Source organism: Elephas maximus, chromosome 13 (genome assembly GCF_024166365.1).
Source record: "Elephas maximus indicus isolate mEleMax1 chromosome 13, mEleMax1 primary haplotype, whole genome shotgun sequence".
In the NCBI taxonomy this organism is placed as follows: Eukaryota; Metazoa; Chordata; class Mammalia; order Proboscidea; family Elephantidae; genus Elephas; species Elephas maximus.
The window spans coordinates 73,424,090-73,449,281 of NC_064831.1; the positions used below are offsets into that span (position 1 = coordinate 73,424,090).

Here is a 25,192-nt window from a genome sequence, read left to right on the forward strand (position 1 = left end):
GTTAACATCATAGAGGTAGGACTTACAACACATGGGAAAATCACATCAGATGACTATACAGGGTTCCTTGAGCTTCTTAGGCAGTCACCTTTTTAACTTTCATGATGTTTGGGAAATTTTCTGCCAGCAAATCAACAATCTTTTCTGTGCTTTCCATTTTCTTCCCCGTTCTGGAACTCTGATGACACACAGATTTTTGCTCTTGATTGTGTCCCACGTAATTGTTAGATTTTCTTCATTCTTTTCTCCAATTTTTCCTCAAACAAAGTGGCATCTTCAATTGTTTCAAATTTGCTCCTGAGGCCTTGTGATAAGTTGTCCGTTTCTGAAATTTTATTCTTTATCTTTTAGATTTCTGGTTGCCGTTTTTGTATGATTTCTAATTATTTATTTATTTTGACATTTCGTTCTTATGTTATGTTCCTGAATTCTTCTACTGCTTTGTCTGTGTTTTCTGTGGTTTTGGCTTTGATTTCATTGGTGTTGTCCATGATTTTGTCTGTTTTCCTAAACATTAGTCCTAATTTCATATTGGATGGTTCCACTGTCTTTTCTTCTTTTGGAAGGTCATCTGATTATTTTGGTCACTTTCTGGAGGCATTTCGTCCTGCTTTCTATATGTTTTGGTATCGTCTACTGTCCCTGAGACATTATGGTATTATATTATTTATTTATTTATAAATAATTTTTATTGTGCAAATTTTTTTTAAGTGAAAGTTTACAAGTCAAGTCAGTTTGTCACATATAAGCTTATATACACCTTACTCCATACTCCCACTTACTCTCCCCCAATGAGTCAGCCCGCTCCCTCCTTCCAGTCTCTCCTTTTGTGACGGTTTTGCCAGTTTCTAATCCTTTGTACCCTCCCATCTCCCCTCCAGACAGGAGACGCCAACACAGTCTCAAGTGTCCACCTGATACAAGTAGCTCACTCTTCATCAGCATTTCTCTCCAACCCATTGTCCAGTCCCTTCCATGTCTGATGAGTTGTCTTCGGGAGTGGTTCCTGTCCTGGGCCACAGAAGGTTTGGGGACCATGACTGCCGGGATCCTTCTAGTCTCAGTCAGACCATTAAGTCTGGTCTTTTTATGAGAATTTGGGGTCTGCATCCCACTGTTTGCCTGCTCCCTCAGGGGTTCTCTGTTGTGCTCCCTGTCAGGGCAGTCATCGGTTGTGGCCAGGCACCACCTAGTTCTTCTGGTCTCAGGATGACGTAAGTCTCTGGTTCATGTGGCCCTTTCTGTCTCTTGGGCTCATAGTTATCGTGTGACCTTGGTGTTCTTCATTCCCCTTTGATCCAGGTGGGTTGAGACCAATTGATGCATCTTAGATGGCCACTCGTTAGCATTTAAGACCCCAGACACCACACTTCAAAGTGGGATGCAGAATGTTTTCATAATAGAATTATTTTGCCACTTGACGTAGAAGTCCCTTTAAGCGATAGTCCCCAAACCCCCGCCCTTGCTCTGCAGACCTTCGGAGCATTTAGTTTACCCCAGAAACTTCTTTGCTTTTGGTCCGGTCCAGTTGAGCTGACCTTCAGTGTATTCAGTATTGTCCTCCCCTTCACCTAAAGTAGTTCTTACCTACTAACTAATCAGTAAATAACCCTCTCCCACCCTCCCTCCCTCCCCCCCTTATAACCACAAAAGTATGTGTTCTTCTCAGTTTATACTGTTTCTCAAGATCTTATAATAGTGGTCTTATACAATATTTGTCCCTTTGCATCTGACTAATTTCACTCAGCATAATGCCTTCCAGGTTCCTCCATGTTATGAATTGTTTCACAGATTCGTCACTGTTCTTTATCGATGCGTAGTATTCCATTGTGTGAATATACCATAATTTATTTAACCATTGATGCGTTGATGGACACCTTGGTTGCTTCCAGCTCTTTCCTATTGTAACCAGTGCTGCAGTAAACATGGGTGTGCATATATCTGTTTGTGTGAAGGCTCTTATTTCTCTAGGGTATATTCCGAGGAGTGGGATTTCTGGGTTGTAACTTTTTAAGAAAACGCCAGATAGATTTCCAAAGTGGTTGTACCATTTTACATTCCCACCAGCAGTGTATAAGAGTTCCAATCTCCCCACAGCCTCTCCAACATTTATTATGTTGGTTTTTTGGATTAATGCCAGCCTTGTTGGAGTGAGATGGAATCTCATTGTAGTTTTAATTTGCATTTCTCTAATGGCTAATGATCGAGGGCATTTTCTCATATATCTGTTAGCTGCCTGAATATCTTCTTTAGTGAAGTGCGTGTTCATATCCTTTGCCCACTTTTTGATTGGGTTGTTTGTCTTTTTGTGGTTGAGTTTTAACAGAATCATATAGATTTTAGAAATCAGGTGCTGGTCGGAGATGTCATAGCTGAAATTTTTCTCCCAATCTGTAGGTGAAGTCTTTAGATGAGCATAGGTGTTTGATTTTTAGGAGCTCCCAGTTATCTGGTTTCTCTTCGTCATTTTTGGTAATGTTTTGTATTCTGTTTATGCCTTGTATTAGGGCTCCTAACGTTGTCCCTATTTTTTCTTCCATGATCTTTATCGTTTTAGTCTTTATGTTTAGGTCTTTGATCCACTTGGAGTTAGTTTTTGTGCATGGTGTGAGGTATGGGTCCTGTTTCATTTTTTTGCAGATGGATATCCAGTTATGCCAGCACCATTTGTTAAAAACACTATCTTTTCCCCAATTAACTGACACTGGGCCTTTGTTAAATATCAGCTGCTCGTATGTGGATAGGTTTATATCTGCGTTCTCAATTCTGTTCCATTGGTCTATGTGCCTGTTGTTGTACCAGTACCAGGCTGTTTTGACTACTGCAGCTGTATAATATGTTCTAAAGTCAGGTAGAGTGAGGCCTCTCACTTTCTTCTTTTTCAGTAATGCTTTACTTATCCGGGGCTTCTTTCCCTTCCATGTGAAGTTGGTGATTTGTTTCTCCATCACATTAAAAAATGTCATTGGAATTTGGACCGGAAGTGCATTGTATGTGGTATTACGTTATTTATTGATTGTATGTTCGTTTGTTTCAACCTGCTCCTTTGTTTTGCTTTGATATGTCTGAGTGAATGAGACAGGCATGCTTTGTTGCTTGCTTGTCTGTGGACACAATAACTCTCACCACCCTGTCCGAGTGGGCAGGGCAGCAGTAGGCAGGATGAGCTTGCTTTACTAGTTCGGTGAGGTGGCCGAGGGCAGACTGGGCAGGTGCTGTCTGCCTCTTGTGGCGTGGGAGCATTCACAGTCCCTTGCCAGATAGGCGGGGTATTGGACGGGGGGTGGTACAGGTGCACTTTCCACTGTTCAGCAGCTGATTAAGTGGCAGGAGTCGGGGGGAGTGCGGGCCTGGTGTAGCAGCAGTCCTGAGCGCCAGGGATACTTTAGCCATGGCAGCACAGCGGGGGCCAACTGGAAGGGGTAGGTAGGGGAAGAAAGAGAAGAAAAGAGAGAGAAAGAAGGAAAAAAAAGGTGGCTGGCAGGTGGGGGCAGGGTGGATCTGGGGGAAGGGGTAGAGGTTGCATATGGTGTTAGGCGGGAGGGAGAAAGAAAAGGAAGAAAGGGAGAAAAAAGAAAATAAGTGGCATGGCAGGAGCCGGCCGGTGCAGTCCGGCAGACCTGGTGCAGTGGTAGGCCGATGGCCCTCTAGCTGTGGCGGTGTGGCATGATCCCACAGGAAGAGAAGAGATGGCATATGGGGCTAGGTGGGTAGGAGAAAGAAGAGGAAGAAAGAGAAAAAAAAAATGGTGTGGCGGGAGGCGGGGAATCTGGGGTGGTGGCATGCCAGCGGCTCCCTAGTCATGGTGGCATGCTATGGCCCAGTGGGAAAGGGGGAGGTTGCGTACAGGGCTAGGTGGGAAGGAGAAAGAAATGGAAAAAGAGAAAAAAAAATATGATGCAGTGGGAGCCGGTGGTTGGGGGCAGGACGGACCCAGTCTGGTGGCAGGCTGGTGGCTCTCTAGCCGCAGCCATACAACATGGCCTGACGGGAAGGGGCAGAGGTGGTACACTGGGCTAGAGGGAAGGGAGAAAGAAAAGGAAGAAAGGGGGAAAAAATGGCACAGTGGGAACCACCAGGTGGGAGCAGTGTGGACCTGGGGTGGCGTGTGCTGGTGGCTCTTTAGCCAAGGTGGTGTGGCATGGCCCAGCAGGAAGGCATAGGTGGGAGGTAGAAGGAAAAGGAAGAAGGGGAAAAAATGTGCAGTGATAGCCAGCTTGTGGGGGCAGGCAGACCTAGGGCAGCGGAGGTACAGTGGCTCTCTAGTCAAGGCAGGATGGTGTTGCTCAGCAGGAAGGAGTGGAGATGATGTATGCGGAAGAAGGGTGAGGATTGGGAAAGCGTGTTTCTCTGGTTACCAGGTGCTCTGTCTCCTGTCCGGAGCTCCATGAAGTTGCCTTCCTGTACTCCTTGTCCGAGGTCGTTGCTGCGGACTATTCCAAGATGGCAATATTATGCCGTGTTAGTTGGTAGGGGACCCTCTACTCCGTATCTCTCCTCATTATTTGTTTTCCTTCAGTTTTCTTCTCTTCGGTGTTTGATCTAATTCTTTATCTGTTCATTTGATACTTAGGGGTCCAGGATTGATGTTTTTATCAGTTTTACTTAGTAGTTCAGGTCTTTGCTGCAAAAGGATGGCTAATCTGGAGCGCCGTGTTGGCTCCTCATGCTATTATTTCTGTAGGAACAATTGATTCCCAGAGGTGGGATTGATAGGCCATGTGGTGTGTTTTAAATTTTATAATATATACAACCATATTAACTTCTTGAATGTTTATAGAAATTTACATTCCTATTACTCATTTATGCAAGTGCCTATTTCCTTATATCCACTATTTGGCACATTTCTAGTTTAAGAAAATAATTCATTAAAGCCACAAAAGTAATACTAAGGGGGAAGTGGAGAATTTTTTGGTAATCTTGGAATAGGAAAAAAGCCTTTTAAAAGCCAGATACAAACCCACAGCCATAAAGAAAAAGATTAATAGTTTTTACCAAATAAAAATTAATAATTAAAAAAAAAAGCCAACCCACAGCCATTGAGTCGATTACAACTTATAGTAACCCCATAGGGTTTCTGAGGCTATAAATCTCTACAGAAGCTGATTGTTGCATCTTTCCTCCGTGGCACCGCTGATGGTTTCGAACCGTTGACCTTTCAGTTAGCAGTCAGTCACTAGCAAAAAATTTTTACTGGCTTGTCATAGATTGAATTGTGTCCTCCAAAAATATGTGTATCAATTTGACTGGGCCATGATTTGCAGTGTTGTGTGATTGTCCACCATTTTGTCATCTGATGTGATTTTCCTATGTGTTGTAAATCCTATCACTATGTTGTTAATGAGATGGATTAGCAGCAGTTATATTGATGAGATCTACAAGATTAGATTGCCTTAAATCAGTTTCTTTTGAGATGTAAAAGAGAGAAGCAAGTAGAGAGACATGGGGACCACATACCACCAAGAAAGAAAAACAGGAACACGTGTCCTTTGGACCCGGGGTCCCTGTGCTGAAAAGCTCCTAGACCAGCAGAAGATTGATGACTAGGACCTTCGACCAGAGCTGACAGAGAAGAGAAAGCCTTCCTCTGGAGCTGCCGCCCTGAATTTGGACTTGTAGCTGACTAAACTGTGAAAAAGAAATTTCTTCTTTGTTAAAGCCACCTACTTGTGATATTTCTGTTGTAGCAGCACTAAAAAACTAAGACATAGCTCCAATTTTTACTGGCTAAAAAAATATTTCAAATGATAAATGGGAAAAAAAAACTTGCATAGTATGATAGAAAATGGACTGATTTTATATACCATATTTTTACATAAGTAACATGCACCTTCTGTTTGTTTGCCAACTGTACCCTCTCCCCGCAAGGTATTTTCATAAGCACCCCATGCCGTTTTTTTTTTTTTTTTTTAACACATTGCTGTAAAAAAATTTTCAGTAGCACACTTAGGAAAATGTTTTATGGGGGAGAGGTGTGGTTGGCAAACAAACATAGGTGCGTGTTATTTGCATTAAAATACGGTGTGTGTGTGTACAGTTACGCATCGCATAACGTCCATTTGGGCAACATCCAACCACATAACATCCGTGGTCATTTTTTTTTTTCTTTTTTGATTCTTTATTAGAACTCTTAATTTTGTGTTTGCAGACATTTAACACAGGAAAAGAAAAATCCCACCCCATCATCCTTAACCCAGGGTGTAGAAACGGTACCTATAAGCCCAGGGTTCAAGACAGAGCTTTCACTTTAACCTCTGCGTGGCTACTGCCCTGAGGCATGAACTACCTTCAAAGCTTGGTAACCCAGACCTGTGCAGTGTCTGGTGCCTGCTATGTGTCAGCCCTCTGGGGGCAGCGTCCAGAGCCAGCTGTGTGCTGGCCTCTGGGGCAGTGTCAGGAACCTTCTGGGTGCCAGCCTCTGGGAAGACACCCAGAGTCTGCTGGGTGCTTGCATCCAGGGCATTATCTGGAGCCTGCTAGGTGCCAGCCTCCCAGACTGGCTCTGGAGCCTGCTGGGTGCTGGCCTCTAAGAGAGGATCCTTCTCTGAACTTTGCACCCCAGGGCTGGTGGTGATAGTCTGCCAAGTTTATGATCATCTTGGCTATGTACTGGTAATAAGACCACCCAAATATCAAAATCTCAGCCTCACCTTTGAGGTTCAACCAACTCATGCAGAGAATGGTCTGTGATACACTTGACATGTGGGATGTGTTCTCCGCCTAGACCAAAGATTGTTTCCAACAGCCATACCTCAAAGTGAACTGTATATTGTATTCATACAATGGCCAAATCACGTAACATACTGTTTCACGGAACATTAAGCAATGCATGACTGTATGTGTGTGTGTGTGTTGTTGTTAGGTGCCGTTGAGTCGTTTTTGACTCATAGTGACCCTATGTACCACAGAACAAAACACTGCCTGGTCCTGCGCAATCCTTAACAGTCGTCGTTGTGCTTGAGCCCATTGTTGCAGCCAGTGTGTCAGTCCATCTTGTTGAGGGCCTTCCTCTTTTCCGCTGACCCTGTACTTTACCAAGCATGATGTCCTTCTCCAGGGACTGATCCCACCTGACAACGTGCCCAAAGTATGTAAGACACAGCCTCGCCATCCTTGCTTCTGAGGAGCATTCTGTTTGTACTTCTTCCAAGACAGATTTGTTCATTCTTTTGACAGTCTGTGGTATATTCAATATTCTTCGCCAACCCCACAATTCAAAGGCATCAATTTTTCTTCGGTTTTCCTTTTTCATTGTCCAGCTTTCACATGCATATGATGCGATTGAAAATACTATGGCTTGGGTCAGATGCGCCTTAGTCTTCAAGGTGATGTCTTTGCTTTTCGACACTTTAAAGAGGTCTTTTGTGGCAGATTTGCCCAAGGCAGTGCGTCTTTTGATTTTTGACTGCTGCTTCCATGGGTGTTGATTGTGGATCCAAGTAAAATGACAACTTCAGTCTTTTTTTCATTTATCATGAGGTGGCTTATTGGTCCAGTTGTGAGGATTTTTGTTTTCTTTATGTTGAGGTGTAATCTTCATCGGTAAGGTGCTTCAAGACCTCTTCATGTTTCAATAAGCAAGGTTGTGTCATCTGCATAACGCAGGTTGTTAATGAGTCATCCTCCAATCCCTGTGCCCTGTTCTTCTTCATATAGTCTACTGTGGAAAGTGACAACGGAAAAGTTCAATATGATCAGTCAGAAAAAGGCCAGGGGCTGACTGTGGAACAGACCATCAATTGCTCATATGCAAGTTCAAGTTGAAACTGAAGAAAATCAGAGCAAGTCCACAAGAGCCAAAATACGACCTTGAGTATATCCCACCTGAATTTAGAGACCATCTGAAGAATAGATTTGGCACATTGAACAGTAGTGACCAAAGACCAGACGAGTTGTGGAATAACATCAAGGACATCATACATGAAGAAAGCAAGAGGTCATTGAAAAGACAAGAAAGAAAGAAAAGACTAAGATGGATGTCAGAAGAGACTCTGAAACTTGCTCTTGAACACTGAGCAGCTAAAGCAAAAGGAAGAAGTGATGAAGTAAAAGAACTGAACAGAAGATTTTAAGGGGTGGCTTGAGAAGACAAAGTATTATAATGACGTTCAAAGAGCTGGAGATAGAAAACCAAAAGGAAAGAATATGCTCGGCATTTTTCAAGCTGAAAGAACTGAAGAAAAAATTCAAGCCTTGAGTTAAAATAGTGAAGAATCCTATGGGGAAAATATATGACACAGGAAGCATCAAAAGAAGATGGAAGGAATACACAAAGTCATTATACCAAAAAGAAATAGTCAATGTTCAACCATTTCAAGAGGTAGCATATGATCAGGAACCAATGGTACTGAAGGAAGAAGTCCAAGCTGCACTGAAGGCATTGGCAAAAAGCAAGGCTCCAGGAATTGATGAAACACCAATTGAGACGTTTCAACAAACAGATGCAGCACTGGAAGTGCCCACTAGTCTGTGCCAAGAAATTTCAAGGACAGCTACCTGGCGAACTGACTGGAAGAGATCCATATTTATGCCTATTCCCAAGAAAGGTGATCCAACCGAATGTGGAAATTATAGAATTATATCATCAATATCACACGCAAGTAAAATTTTGCTGAAGATCATTCAAAAGTAGACAGAGAACTGCTGGAAATTCAGTCCAGATTCAGAAGAGGACATGGAACCAGGGATATCATTGCTAATGTCAGGTGGACCCTGGCTGAAAGCAGAGAATACCAGAAGGATGTTTACCTGTGTTTTATTGACTATGCAAAGGCATTTTACTGTGTGGATCATAGCAAATTACGGATAATATTGTGAAGAGTGGGAATTACAGAACACTTAATTGTGCTCATGAGGAAACTGTACATAGATCAAGAGACACTTGTTCAGACAGAACAAGGGGCTACTGAGTGGTTTAAAGTCAGGAAAGGTGTGCGTCAGGGTTGTATCCCTTCACCATACCTATTCAATCTGTATGCTGTGTGTGTATACATACATACGTGTATATATATATGTATATCACTTTTATAGTTCAATAAGAAAAGATCAACAACCCAGTGGAAAGAGGGATATTTTGTGTTGTCATGGTTTTTTACTAGCCACAAGTGGGTGGCTTTAAGGACCAGAAATATATTGTCTCACAATTTTGGAGACTAGAAGCCCAAATAAGGGCATCACCTACAGGGGAGACTCATTTTTGTTGGTAGCCCCAAGCGTTTGTTGGCATTCCTTGGCTTGTAGACAGTTACTCACATGGTCTTTTCTCCATATATATGTCTCCCCATGTCAGTTTTCCCTTTTTATAAAATACCACTCAGAAGGGATTAGGTTTAGATACTTAGATAAAAAACCTTATTGACATAACAAAAGAAACTCGCTATTTCCAAATAGGGACATATTTACAGATACAGGGGCTAGGAGTTCAACATAACATTTTTGTTGTTGAGAACATACACAGCAAAACATACACTGATTCAACAATTCCTGCTTGTACAATTCAGTGACATTGATTGCATACTTCAAGTTGGGCAACCATTCTCACCCTCCTTTTCCCAATTGTTCCTCCCCCATTAACATAAACTCACTGACCCCTAAGTTTCCTATCAAATCTTTTGAGTTGCTGTTGCCAGTTTGATCCCATATAGATAGTTTCTAAAAGAACACAGTGCTCAAGGCAGACATTCTTTACTAATTAAGCTAAACTATAGTTTAAAGAAGGCTTCAGGGAATATTTTTGGTTTAAGGTTTAAAGATTATCTCAGGACAGCAGTTTTGGGGACTCATCCAGGCTCATTGGCTCCAAAAAGTCTGGATTCCATGAGAATTTGAAGTTCTGTCCTACATTTCCCCCCTTTTGATGAAGATTCTTTTATAGAATCTTTGATCAAAATGTTTAGTAACGGTAGCTGGCAATTATCCATTTCTTCTGGTCTCATGGCAAAGGAGGCCATAGTTCATAGAGGCAATTAGCCACACATTCCATTTCCTGCTCCTATTCCTGACTCTGCTGCTTTTGCTGTTGCTTCAAGCAAACAGAGACCAATTGTACTTTGAGTAGCTGCTTGCAAGCTTTTAAGATCTCAGTCCCTATACAGTGAACTAGGAGGTAGAACAGAAGCACTAAATACACTTCTGGTCTAATTAACTGGGATGTCCCATGAAATCATGACCCTAAACCTCCAAACCAAAAAACCAAATCCTATGAAGTGTTTGACTGTACATAAGCAGCTCAGCAGCTGCTCTTTTTTGTGTTGTTGTTGTAAATACATCTATCACACAATATGTGCCAGTTCAACTTTTTACAACTTACTGACATCAATTACATTAATTGGTTGTGCAGCACTTACCCTTAATCTGCGAGATTTTTCCATCACTATAAACCAGAACTCAGTGCCCCATAAGCAGTAAACCCCCTTGTCCCCATCCTTAAAAAAAAAAAAAAATTTTTTTTTTTTTTTTTAGTAACCACTATTAACTTTGGTCTCTATACAACTGGTCATGTCTTTTTATGTAAGTGATATCATGCAATATTTGTCCTTTTGTGATTGACTTGTTTGACTCAACATAATGTCTTTAAGCTCCGTCCGTGTTGTAGCATGTCTCAAGACTTCATTTCTCCTTCTGGCTGAGTAGTAGTAAATAAGGGAATAGAGAATGATAGGGGAAGGAATGCTATTTTAAGTTGGGTTATAAGGAAGGACTCTCTGATGAGGTGGTATTTGAGCAGAGATTTGAATGAAGGAAGCAGTGGGGTCATGAACATTTCTGAGACAAGAGAATTTGCCTGGGGAGGAAACATGATGTCCTTGACTAACCCGCTGGCCCTTAAGACTCTTTGCCTTCCACTCTACCTTACCAACCACCATCTGGAATTCTAAAATGAACGAAACTATTAAGCTGCCACCCATTTGAGATTGAGTCATCAAGTGGGACACCTTACTGCTGTATCCTAATTAGGTTTCCTGATGTTGGTACTTACCTGAGCCAGATCAGTTTCCCCATTAATACTCTAAATTCAGCAATATCAAAAGCGTTATCAGAGATTTGATCATTTGATTAAGATAGGAGCTAAGACATCTGAGACTCATGAATAAGTCAAAATGACAATATAATGTTTTAAGTAAATATAAAAGAACATGATACAATTTTTTAAAAAGAACTTAGCTCTTTCAGAAGTAAAGAGTGTTTTTTTATTTAAAAAAATGTAAAGACGTAACAAAGTCAGCACAGTGCTCAGGAAGTTATTTTAATAATATGTGGCGTCCTTGCTATCTAGGCAGATTATTCAGAGAGTGAAGAATAACCTTTTACCACATCTTGTTAAGAGCAGACAGTACTCCAAGACCAATTTACTAATTTAACAGAGAAAACAATTCTAGTTGTGCATTAATAAATATGTGACATTATTGGATTCACATGCTTTCCCCTTTTAATCTTATGAATAAATCTATCAAAACTGAGCTAGCTTTTGATTACAGCAGCTCAAAGGACTGGATAGGAACCTTAGAGGGTCGTAAGTTTATGTTAATGGGGGAGGACCAACTCAGAGAAAGAAGGTGAGAATGGTTGCACAACTCGAAGAATGTAATCAGTGTCACTGAATTGTACATGTAGAAACTGTTGAATTGGTGTATGTTTTGTGTGTATTCTTAACAACAAAGAAATTAATTATTTTTAAAAAACTAAGCCACCTTTGGCAGAATTTTAATATTTCATTGCTTATTTTCAGGCTGTTATTTGTAGCTATTATAGTTCAAAGCAAATTTCCCTTTCTTCAAATCTTCTACAGCTTTCAATATTTATCCAGATTTTGTCCTTCATTATGCTATTTCTCATTTTGGAACAACCGAGATACTTTTCTTTAGGACAAGACTGATCTTTTCCCGTTAATAAACAAAAACACATCCTTGCCTACACAGTTGTACTTCTGTGGCACTATTGGTCTTATTTAGTCTCAATCTCTGTATTAATTATAACTTAGCCGAGGTAAATAATTTATTTCACGGAGTTAGAAAATTGAGCAATTTCTGTTCTATGCAGGTGTTTTAACAGACCAGTAAAGCTCACGGGCACGCATAATCCCATATTCCTCTTATACCTTCTTAAAGTGAAATGTTTATTAACGTGACTCAAAGGTATAGCCACTGTCTTAGTTATCTAGTGCTTACTATAACGGAAATACCACAAGTGAATGGCTTTAACAAAGGAAAATTTATTTTCTCACAGTCTAGTAGGCTAGATGTCCAAATTCAGGCATCAGCTCCAGGGAAAGGCTGTCTCTCTGTTGGGTCTGGAGAAAGATTCTTGTCATCAATCTTCCCCTGGACTAGGAGCTTCTCCGTGCAGGTACCCGGGGTCCAAAAGACGTGCTTTGCTCCCAGCACTGCTTGCTCATTGGTAGGAGGTCCCCCTGGCTTTGTGCTCATTTCTTTCTTTGATATATCAAAAGAGATTGGCCCAAGAGACAGTCCAATCTTGTAGCTTGAGTCTTGCCTCTAACAAAACTGCTGCATATGCCACCTCATTAACATCATATGTTCCCTTATATTACAGTTTTGTAAGTTTTACTGGTGTCCATAAACCAATAAAAACAGAGCTCCTGTATTTTAAAAAAATATCGAATTTGTTAATGGATTTTTTTCCAGAGGTAGGAAAATGTTTCAAACATACAGAAGCGGTAAAGGCATTCCTCAAGTACAGGTACACAGCTTAAGCTTCAGGTCTACAACTTCAGCCGCAGGTCAAAGGAAACACAGTACACTCATTCACAAATCTAGATCTCAAAGGGCTTTTATCTTTTTCGGTAAAAACAATGCATTTTTTTCTACAAACAACAATAACAAAAAAAACTACCATACCAGATTCTTTGCCACGTCACACCCAACAGAGACTAGATCCCTGTCATCCTGTTATAGGAATGATTTGTTGGCTGTGCACAAATCAGAACTAATTGTAGCCAAGAACCAGAAACAAAAATAAACATACAAACTCAGGAAAACAAAAACAGTAGAGAAATAGAAATCCAGTGAAGGTAAAGCTCTACTGTCTCTTGGTATTCACTCTAGGAGGCAAAAAAAAAAAAAAAAAAAGTGACTACTAGGAACCACACACTTGAATTGGCTCAGGAACGTGTATTCACTTGAACATCAGGTGTACATGCAAAACTGTCAAAGTGTAATTTTCAAAAAGCTAAACATAAGACATAGAAATATAAAGTAAGCGCATGTCAAAAAATTATTTAACTCATTAACAAAGGAACCAGTATAATGGTAAGGGCAATTGCTATTTTTGACAGTATTTATTGCAGGGAGATTGAAACTCCCATACCCAAAGGGGCCAAGCAAACAATATAAATAGGAATAGCGAGCGTTTACAACATAGCAGAGATTGGTGGGGACTGTGGCAAACTTGAGAGTACCGTATATACCCTGTCTACAGTGAGCAACTGTTAGTCATCTTCAGCTAATTGTTGCCATGTGGAAATATAAACCTACTGTTGCAGTCCTTCCCTATTTTCGTACTCACAGAAGCCATTTAAACTGGATTTTAATGTGAATCTTGCAGTTTTTAAATGTTAGCAACTAATTCAACTTTAAAAAAAATACCATATGAGGCAAACAAATATTTTCAGACCAGAAATGGCACAAGGGCCATGGTCTGCAACCTCTGCAGTAGATATCAATTATATAATGTTATAACAAAGGGGGAGTTTGACCAAAAGTCTTGTGTTTTTATTTGAAAGAAAAGTTTTAAAAATATTTTTTAAAATTCTTTGTTTTCTCGTAAGAGTGAAAAGTACATGATATGATGGTTTTTTATCAACTAGCAATTCAGTGCCTACCACATAGCTCACCGTATGCTTTTCAAATTATGTTCTATTTTTGTTCATTCAAAATATAATTACTCATTTTAAGTTGTTTTTGTGGTGTAGTATTGAATGTAGCACAGTCAAGGTTTTCACAGAAGTTGTGTAAATAGGTGACAGGGGAAAGCCTGGAAACGAAGATACTTTGAAAGGTTGCTTCTAATGGCTTTGTCAAAAGATCGTGAGAACTTGATTTAACGGGGATGGTGATCAATTTGAAAGACATTTCAGGGGCTAAATTGGCAGTGTTCGGTGATTGTATGTGGGGCTTGAGGAAATAATCAAAAGATTAAGGTTTTTTTCTTGGTAGTAGAATGGATGATTGTGCCAAAAATAAACATAGGAAACTATCTTAGTCATCTAGTGTTGGTATAACGGAAATACCACAAGTGGATGGCTTTAACAAAAAGAAATTTATTATCTCACATATGAGGAGGATAGAAGTCCAAGTTAAGGGTGCCAGCTCCAGGGGAAGGCTTTTTCTCTCTGTCAGCTCTGGGGGAAGGTCCTTGTCATCAGTCTTCCCTGGTCAGGGAGCTTCTCAGCACAGGAACCCTGGGTCCAAAGGATGCGCTATGCTCCTGGTGCTTCTTTCTTGGTGGTATGAGGTCCCCCTGTCTCTCTGCTGGCTTCTTTTATATCTCAAAAGAGATTGGCTTGAAACACAACCTAATCTTGTAGATGGAGTCCTGCCTCATTAACATGACTTCCACTAATCCCATCTCATTAACGTCATAGAGGTAGGATTTACAACACATAGGAAAATTACATCAGATGACAAAATGGTGGACAGTCACACAATACTGGGAATCACGGCCTAGCCAAGTTGACAGATATTTTGGGGGGACGCAGTTCAATCCATGACAGGAACAAAAACAAATTCAGAGAAAATTAGTTCAGTTTCTGACAAACCATGGAATTTTAGGACTTGAAGGAAACCTCGTAGTTACGAGTCCAACCATTTTAGATGTGAACATGAAGGCCTTAAGAGGTTAAAGGTATAAGCTTTGATATCACCATTTAAATCAGAGCCAAGACTTAAACACAGGTTCCTAGACTCGAAGCCCACCTTCTCTCAGGACTCCAAAGCTGCTTTGCTCTGTGATACATGGTGCCTTTAGCTTAGAGGAGATGAATTTGTAATGGTACAGTAATCCTCAGGCTGTTGCGATTTATTAATTCAGAAGGCCTACAGACTTCCAAAAACAGGATTACCAGACCCTTTTCCTTGTACTCTAAGTCAACATTTTTCACTGAATTTGGGGAAATTTTGGCCATAGTTTACTCACATTTTCTGCCTCATTCTCACTCTGTTCTCCTTCTAGGCCTCCTATTACATATGTTAGATTGATACTCTCCCACAAGTCTTGAGGCTCTATTTATATTTTATCAACCTTTTTACTCTCTGTTCTTCAAGCTGGATAATTCCTATCTTCCCTGATTCATTCTTCTATCTCCAATCTGCTATTTATGTCACTCAGTGAATTTTCCGTTTCAGTTATTACACATTTTAGTTCCAAACTTTACATTAGGTTCTTTTCTCTTTTTTTTTATTGCAGTAAAATATACATAACATAAAACTTACCATTTAGACCATTCTTAAGTGTACGATTCAGTAGCATTACGTATATTTACGATGTTGTATAACCATTTTTTTACTATCTATTTCCAGAACTTTTTGTTCATCCCAAATAGAAATTCTGTACCCATTAAGCAGTAACTCTCCATTCCTTTTACTCCCCAGTACCTGGTAACCTCTAATCTACTATCTGTGTCTATGAATTTGCCTATTCTAGATAAAATATATTATAATTGGAATCATACAATATTCGTCCTTTTGTGTCTGGCTTATTTTACTTAGTAGAATGGTTTCAAGGTTCATCCATGTTGTAGTATGTATTAGAGCCTTATTCCTTTATATTCCTGAGTAATATTCCATTTAAGGTGTATACCACATTTTATGTATATACCACATTTTGTTTATCCACTTATCTGTTGGTGGACACTTGGGTTGTCCCCTGGCTATTGTAAATAGCACTACTGTGAACATCGGTGTGCAAAGTATCTGTTTGAGTCTCCACTCTCTATTCTTTTGTATGTTAGAACTGCTAGGTCATACAGTAATTCTGTGTTTAACTTTTTGAGGAACCACCAAGCTGTTTTCCACAGTGGCTGTACCATTTTACATTCTCCTCATCAATGTACAAGAGTTCTAGTTTTTCCGCATCCTCTCCAGTGCTCATTATGTTCTGTTTGTTTGATAATAGCCGTACTACTAGGTGTGAAGTGGTTTCGATTTACATTTTTGAAATGACTAATGATGTTGAGCATCTTTTATGTGCTTGTGGGCCATTTGTTTATCTTTGAAGAAATGTCTATTCAAGTTCTTGGCCCTTTTTTAAATTGGGTTGTTTGTATGTGGCCTTTACCATCTTGAGTAAATTCTATCCTATTCCTAGTTTTATGAGTGTTTTTTTTTATCATGAAAGGGCATTAGATTTTGTCAGGTGCTTTTTCTGCAGCCGATGTTTTTTTTCCCCCCTTCATTCTATTGTGGTGTATTACATTGATCAATTTTTTATATTAAACCAAATTTGCATTCCTGGGGTCTTTCAAATATGTATATAACTAGCTATTACCAAAAAAAAGATAACATCTTTTTGTTTATCTTTTCATGTTACTCTTTTGAATTATTTCACTAGGACAGATTTCCAAGAGTAATTCTTTTGAGTCAAAGGTAATATAAGTGGTTTGGGCTCTTGATTTTATATTGCCATAACAGTTATAATCAATTTACAGTGTTAATGTCCATGTGGTGGGCCAAGTAGGAACTTTAGAATCATTTTATAGGATTCAAGAAAACAAAATTTAAGATTTTGATTAGAGTAATTTTATTTTGAAATTAGCAACAATTATCAGAGCAATGTTTATATGGTGTTTATGCTGTCTATTTTGCATGATTTAACTGAACATATAATAACTAAGTTTATTTTTGGTAGATTGATGAACTCCCAGAAGGAGCTGTGAAACCTCCAGCAAATAAGTATCCTATCTTCTTTTTTGGCACCCATGAAACGTAAGTCAGCAAAAACAACTCTAGTATGACTCCGCTAGACTACCTTGTTTATGGAAAATCTATAATTTTTATATTTTGTTAAAATAGTATAATCAATTATATAAAATTAGCATGCTTGATAATGCATTTTTCTTAATGTAAACATTTTCATGGTAGAAATCATCATGACTGAAAGCATATTTTTTAATTTGAAAGTCACTTTTGTTCTGCTTAAATGTTGAGTATTACCCAGAAATCTCTGTTTAGCATACTTTTGAGCCCTAGGATGCTTGCTTTACAATGCCCAGTTATTTCTTTTGTAGCTCTTGTATATTTCCCTTCTAGAGAAATTTCTTCTATTCACATTTCATAGAGCAAGTTTTATTCTCTCAGGCTCTTTCAACTTGCTGAACCCTGAAGCAAACATACCATATTTTTAAGATTTTCTAACTGTATTGGTTAGGCTATAGGCTAAAATTGTTATAATGCAGGAACCTGAAAATGTAATATCTCAAATAATATAGAAATTTCTTTCTTTTGAAACAGTGCAGAGGTAGACAGGTAGATCAGGGTGGATAAACTACTATTGTGCTTTAGGAACCCAGGTTCCTTTGTCTTATTGTCCCACCATTCCCGAGTATTGCCCTTGTCTGCTTATCGAAAAACCGATTCAGCAGCATATATGTCCATCTTCCAGCCAGAGGGGAGGGGGAAAGAGAAGAGGTGATGGGCAAACAACTGGTTTTTAAGGAAATGACAAGTAAGTTGCATATATCACTTCCGTTTGTATTCCAGTGACAAGAACTCGGTCGTGTGGCCATACCCAGCTGTAAGGGAATCTGGGAAACATACAGTCTCTAGCCTGGCAGCTATATAGCCTACTTAAAAACACTGGGAGGAGTAAACATTAATAAAAGGAGGAAGAATGGATAATGGGAGACAGTTGGCACTCTCTGACCCTCCGAGAATGTATATGGTTATTGACAATAAGGAAAACAGATGGAATAGAAATTGCAAATGTGGGAAAAAGCTAAAAACTATCATTAAAATCTTATAAGTTTCCAAATTTAGGGTCATCCCTTCTGTTCATTTTAATGTTAGTAGAGCCAAGTGTGAACGCTTTCTTGGTCTCTGTCACTGACATTTTCCTCATTCTTGTCTTGAAAGAGAGCTAACCAGGAGAAGGTCCCCAAAACAGATCTTTCTTGTTTTGATGTGAGAAGTAGATATGTTTCTTTCAGGCAATTAATTTTTTTTTTAATCTAATAGATACTGTGAATTATGCAACTAATCACGTTAATCAGATTTTCCTCAGAGAGGTTTCTAGAAAGCTTAGAATGAAATGGTTTACCTATAACAAATTATTTTTGTGATACATATTTTTGTATTTGCCTCATTCATGTCTCCATTTTATGTTTGTACCATTGTTTTTCTTTTTCTTTAGGACCTGTTTTCAAGTGACCTGATTGAATTTCTGGGAAAACACAGGGTTTAATAAATGAAATTATCACATTTCTACTATAATCACCAAAATCCACCACATTATGTGGTTTCTTTCATTAATTTAGTAAACCTTAATTTTCTAGGCATTCTGCAAGGCACTGGAAATAAAAAGGTGCCCTTAAAGAGTGTGCTACCTGGTATGTTGCTGGTGAATATAACAGAATCATTTCACTGAACAGTGTGAAGATTCTCACAGAGCTGTTTCTTACAACATCTTTAATATAAGTCACTGACATCATTCCAAGGCTTAACTCAGTAAAAGCAATTCTACCAAGTACCAATAAAGTATCATCTATATGAGCTTCTTGCTGGTTTTACCATCCAGGTATAGATTTTTAAATATCTGGAGGAGAATGAAGGAATGTCAAACAACCTGCTGTTTAATACTGTTTCAGGTGAACTTTTACTAGCTACTGGGTGTCTCTAAACCGGAGATTATACCCCCTGGCAAGTACCTGATGTTCAACCCCACTGTGAAGACAAGGGTTGCTTACTCCTAATACACACACCTAGCACAGTGCCTGGCCCATGGGAGGTGCTTAAAAAATCTCTCTTGAATGAATTGAAATTAATTAAATTAAATAATAAGAAACAAAAACCCAAAGGTATGTGAAAGGGGAACTTAACAAGAGACTATATTAGCTCTAGGTTCAAGTCAGCCAAAGGAGTACCCCATGTAGGGCCAGGATTCTCCTCAAAACATGACTTTATTCTAATGCCCAGACAGATGAGTGATTGAAGCCCCAAGCTCTGTTCCACATAACACAACCCAAGCAGTTTTAGTCTGGGCAGTTTTCAAGGTAGCCTTAGTCTTGGCCTGGAAAAAAAAATTCCATCCTTAGAGTATGTAATTTTGAACAATTTTATTTCCGATCTGCCCTGTAAGAGTTGTAAAACATGCAGCAAAATAGCTAATTGAGAATGAATTTGATGTATAGAAATATGTATAATCCAGGAAAAAAAACAGTCATCTGTCAAAAATATGGGCATGTTTTAGAATGGTTCATTCATGGTCCCACTTTCTGGTAACAGCTAACATGGCCAGTTGACAATTAAAGCCATTCCTGGGTAATGATAGTAAAAGCCTACCATTTATTCATAAAGGAATGCTTTCTGTTCTCTGTAGCAGGAGGGCATCCATCTCATATATCCAGAAATTGTATTAATGAATAAGATAAAAATAAGAAAGGACAGAAATGATCAACTCTTTCATCAAAAAATAATAACCAATAACCCTGCCTCTTACAGCATCATTAAAGTAAGGCTCTGGTTACCATCCCCAGCTGGTGGTCTTTGTGAACCTCAGGCAGCCTAGCCCAGAATCAATTCCTATGCATAGAGTCAAAGGATGGGGGAAAGGTCAAAAGCCAGAGCCTGATACTATTCGTGACAGATTTCTGTAACAGTGAAACAGCCATACCCAAAGCCTGTTTCTTTCTCATGTTCAGTTTGTCAAGCAAGACATTGGCATGCTTTTTTACAAACATGTCTAGTGATCTAATAAACTATTTCTTGGTTCAGTGAGATGGAGTCATACTGACTGAGCAGTTAAAGGTGAGGAAGTAGGGAAGGTTTGGTGATTCTTAAACTCTCTGGGATCAGAAAGCTCCCTCTAATTGTTTTATGAGCTTGAAATTTTTGATCAGCTGAGCAATGTGAGGGATCAGTACTGAAACCCACTCTGAAAATGGGATTTACAAATAGCAATAGTAAACTGTTAACCTATAGGTCGAAGCTTTAAATATCATCTCTTTGCTGATAATTCCCAAATTCATATCTCCAGCTTAGACATGTCCCCTGAACTCTAGAATCATCTCTTAAAACATAAACTGTCACTTCTCTTCTCAAAACCTTTAATGGCCTCCCATCTCACTCAGAGCCCTTATTGTGACCTCCAAGGGCCTCTGTAATCTGTCCCTCCATGCTGTTACCTCTCTGACCTCATCTCATACTACTCTCCCCTTCACTCATTTCACTCTAGCCGCACTGGCTGCTTCTGTTTCTCGGACACACTAGGCATGCTCCCGCCTCAGGGCCTTTGCATTTGCTTTTCCTTCAACCTGCTCTACTCTTCCCCAGGTGAATGCATGGGTTGCTCCTTCACCTCCATTTCTTTCTTTACTTAGATGGCCCCTTTTCAGTGAGACCTTCCCTGATCTATATATTTGAAATTATAAAATCCATGCCTAGTCTCTTCCCTGCTTTACTTTTTTCTTCAGTACACATACTGTATTTTTTTTTTACCTTTTTTATTGTCCACACCTCCCACCCTCTACCACTACAGTATATTCTCCATGAGGGCAGAGATGTTTGCTTCTTTGTTTCCTGCAGAATCCCCAGCACCTCTGGAGTAGTGCCTGATACATAAGAGTTGTTCAGTAAATATTTGTTGAATGAATGAATAAATGAATCTTAGTTTGTAATGTAAACTTCAAAGGAGTCAGCTAGGATGTGGGCCTCCACAGTCTCGTTCACCAGGTTAATATCTCCGGTAATAATGAAGACTCTAACAGAATGCTCAGATCTATTAGCTGACCCCAGGATCTAACTCATTTTTTTCATGGCTATGATGGCGTAGTGGTTAAGTGCTACAGCTGCTATAGCCCAAGGGTCGGCAGTTCAAATCCACCAGGTGCTCCTTGGAAACTCTATGGGGCAGTTCTACTCTGTCCTATAGGGTCGCTATGAGTTGAAATCGACTCGACGGCACTGCGTTTGGTTTTTTTTTAAAATGATAATTTTAGGGTAAGGTTTACATTGGATAAGATTTTATGTACCTTGCCACTTCTGATTTTTTTTTTTTTTGCTTAGTGCCTCATTAAACACTAATATGATTTTTTTTTTAATTTATAGAAATATTAGTGAATATACTAATGTGGAAATTTAGTATTTACATTTTTTAAATCTAAGGTGTTTTCTTTAATGGTCATATGATTACTGTGAATTTGACAAAACCTTTTTCTAACCCTATGGTAAAATTAGCATAAGTCAGTCAGCTTAAGATGATGATTTAGGTGGTAAAAGTAGACTTATTTCATGCTTCTTGTATAACTAAAAATCAATTTTAAAACAAAGAAGAATTTGGTAATTTGAAAGTAAAAAGCATACCCAGCTGTCTGTTTTTTCTGCCTTGAAGTATGTATCTGAAACATCTCATGATACGTGCCTAACTCAGAGAATTTATATATACTTTAAATTTGTTTACTAAAACGTGCTATGACCCCTTAGTTGATATTTAAGGTACCTTACATTTGAAGGCCATAGTGTCAATTCTATTTCTAATATATTTCTACAGTGCATTTCTAGGTCCCAAGGACCTTTTTCCATATAAGGAATACAAAGACAAGTTTGGAAAGTCAAACAAACGGAAAGGATTTAATGAAGGATTATGGGAAATAGAAAATAACCCAGGAGTAAAGTTTACTGGATACCAGGTAAGTTTACTTTGTTATCACTCACTGTATCTCGTTTCTTTGGCTTTACCTTTCCTGGACCTTTCTTACATGTCCTTTGTACCAGTGGTCACCATCCATTTGAAGTTAGAATGCTTTCTGGCTCCAGCAGCAGTTTGGATTAAATATAATTCTCCTACCTAGAGTTCAAGTGGTCAGTGGGAAGTTGAGGTTGCCAGACCTTTATTTTTGAAATGTTAAGAATAAGCTGGACTCTTTCCAATTAAGATAGAGTGATTCTTTTCATAGCCTGTGTTCTTTCAAAAATGTCATTAACTAAAATTTTATTATTTCTAAGGCAATTCAGCAACAGAGCTCTTCAGAAACTGAGGGAGAAGGCGGAAATACTGCAGATGCAAGCAGTGAAGAAGAAGGTGACAGAGTAGAAGAAGATGGAAAAGGCAAAAGAAAGAATGAAAAAGCAGGCTCAAAACGGAAAAAATCATATACTTCAAAGGTTACTGAGGAACTTTTCCATTTGTTTTTAATGTTACATGCATGTTCATTAAAAGTTTTTTTATTGTTTTTAATTCATTTATTGAGCACATAAAAATATACCAGATTCTGTGGAGCCTGTACCTGTAGAGATACTAAAATAACAGAGGGGAGTGAGATAGGTAGCCTTAGATTTGAAGGCATTCTGGCCATTGACTCTTTGGGGCTGATTTGGCTGTGCATTCGGCTAGAAAATGGAGTTCTTCTCAGCCAGAGGAGAACCGTCAAGCATATATGAGTAGCCATGCCTTCTCTAAAGAACTGAGGAATACGGGAAACTCAGTGTATCAGGACTATGTCTGTGCACTGTATATGTAAACAAATGCATATAGTCTTGACCGGTCTTTCTGCTTCAAAGAACGTGCTTTGTCTCTTTATTTATTCAGTTCTTATAGTTCCTGATCACCTACTCAATGCCAGACACTCTACAGGGAATTTATAATACAGCCAAGGGAGGGGGGACACAGCAAACAAGTAAACATGCAGATAATGAAAAAATTGTGGAAGCGGCTGTGGGGAAATGAATGGGAACAGGGAATGACAGTGGGGGAATGTCTTTTGGATAGGGTGGCCAGGCCTCTTTGAAAAGATAAAGTTTATGCTGAGACCTGAAAAGAGCTTGTGGGGGGAGAGGGAGATAGCCGTGTGCGCACCAGAGGAAAAGGAATGTAGCAGCAGAGCTGCAGCCAAGAGTTTGGCGTGTGCTTGAACTGAAGGAAGTGGGGCTGGAAGATCCTGAACAAGGGGCGGCAACTTGAGACTGGAAGCGAGGCAGACATGGTCAGGCCATACAGACCTATAGTCCATATTAAGGAGTTTGGATTGTATTCCATGTAACAGGAATTTACTGAAGGTTTTAAACAGAGGAGTGACATGATCCTAGATTTACAAATTGAAAGTCTGTGCTTTTCATACAGTCATTCAGAAATGCAATTGAAAAAACCATGACATTGTGAAAATTGCTCGCCTTTTAGACACTGAAAGCAAGATAAATGGATCCTTGAAGACAGGTTTCACTAAAATTGGTCTGTCACACTGTTGAATGCTTGGATAAATTATTTCCATTTAGGTCCTGGTATTTTTTGGATGGCTGGATATACTTAGGAAACGCCTTACAGATGAGTACTAAGAGTTATCGGACTATCAACATTTTATTTTGGCAGTCTGTATGAATGCAGTATTACTTCCTGTGCACCTAATGACAATTCTGATATTTGCCTTGGATATCATGTTGTAAATGGCAACAAAATAATTAGAATCTTCCCTGTCAGTCTGTATCTTCCACTGAAACTATTTTTTAGGGTGAATTTCTGGCAGCATTTTGGACTTCACTTAAGTACTCACTTAAATTGATTTTATTTAATTTGTGATTGCCTGCTGAGCTTCTCCGTAATGTGTTGGACCGCCCTAAGTTATCTAAACTACCCAAGATAGCTTTAATAGTGCCCAAATAGTAGCATTTAATAGTGTGGTTTTTAAAATGCCATTATTTCATTGCTTGTTTCCAAAACCAGAAGTAATGGGAATCTAGGCTCATACCTGAGGTGGATTTATGATTTAAAAGCAGCAGAGTAAAGGCATACTTACTAAGGTTTATCTATTTTAAATTAAAGGATCATTTTCTTTGCTTTCTTTGAAAATCACAACTTCTATGATCTCTTAAGAACCATGACATTTTATTTTTACTGTCAATTGCAGTGGTTCTCAAACTTTATCACGCATCAGAATCACGTGGAGGGCTTGTGAAGACACAGATTTCTGAGCTCACCCCTAGATTTTATATTTCACTAGGTCTGAGGTGTGGCCCACTAATTACATTTCCAGGTGAGACTAATGCTGCTGGTCTGGGAACCATATTTACGGAAACATTTATCTAGCATATAACCTGGTTGGTATCTTTGGCTTCCCAGATGGTTCCTTTTTGTTAAATATGGTGATCTTTTTTACATTTGTTTTTTAAGTTGAATAGTCTTCCTTTGGTACTAAGAATCAGTGGTTCACAAACTTTTCTGACTGTATTCTAATTAGTTAGAGGAAAGGTCCCACATCCCCTAGCTCACCCAATTCCATTTTTCTGTGGGGGGAAAAATCTTAATGAAAAGCCATAGTACAAGCAGATTTGAGAGGAGTTATATATATATCTTTAGCAGTAAGGGTATGGATGATTCATGTTTGAACCATAACAAACACTGGGAAAGTATAAATTAAAAATAATTCAAAAACAAATTATTCACTGTCTACAGTAGGACTCCCATTGCCTTTGAGTTGATTCTGACTCATAGCGACCCTATAGGACGGAATAGAACTGCCCCATAGGGTTTCCAAGGAGTGCCTGGTGGATTAGAACTGCCGACCTTTTGGTTAGTGGCTGTAACTCTTAACCACTGCGCCACCAGGGTTTCCAACAGTAGGACTAATCAGCCTTAATTACAAACTGATGATGATGCTAAGCCACCTGTAATTTTAGTTTTTTTTTTTTTTTTAATGAAACGAAGGTAGCAATAATTGGAAACACAACTAATTCAAGACCACACGATAAAACAAATGAAGGTAATTCCTAAAAATTACAGAAATTCCAACAATCTGAACATGCAGGTTGCCTTGCAAGGTTACCAGACAGACACAGCTTGCATCCTGATTTCTTTGTAGAATATTGAATTTGACTCTTCAGTAAAACTCTGGTAATGCCCTAATTCTGGTCTATACAAGCAGTCCCCAGGTTACAAATGAAATCCCTTCCTAAGTGTGTCTTTAATTCAGAATTTGTAGGTAAGTCGGAACAGGTGCGTACAATTCTTCTTTAGCCTTACTTCAGTGCAAGAA

General features: G+C 39.1%; 1 protein-coding gene across 1 annotated transcript in view; it reads left to right on the forward strand.

Annotated features, from left to right (window-relative positions):
• The window catches only part of HDGFL3 (HDGF like 3), an 86,570-nt gene that overhangs the window by 43,730 nt on the left and 17,648 nt on the right, over positions 1 to 25,192 (forward strand). Inside the window, exons 2-4 of the mRNA XM_049905466.1 lie at positions 16,864 to 16,940; positions 21,718 to 21,856; positions 22,173 to 22,331. Of these exons, the coding sequence (XP_049761423.1) occupies positions 16,864 to 16,940; positions 21,718 to 21,856; positions 22,173 to 22,331 (375 nt within the window). The remainder of the gene's footprint in view (positions 1 to 16,863; positions 16,941 to 21,717; positions 21,857 to 22,172; positions 22,332 to 25,192) is intronic.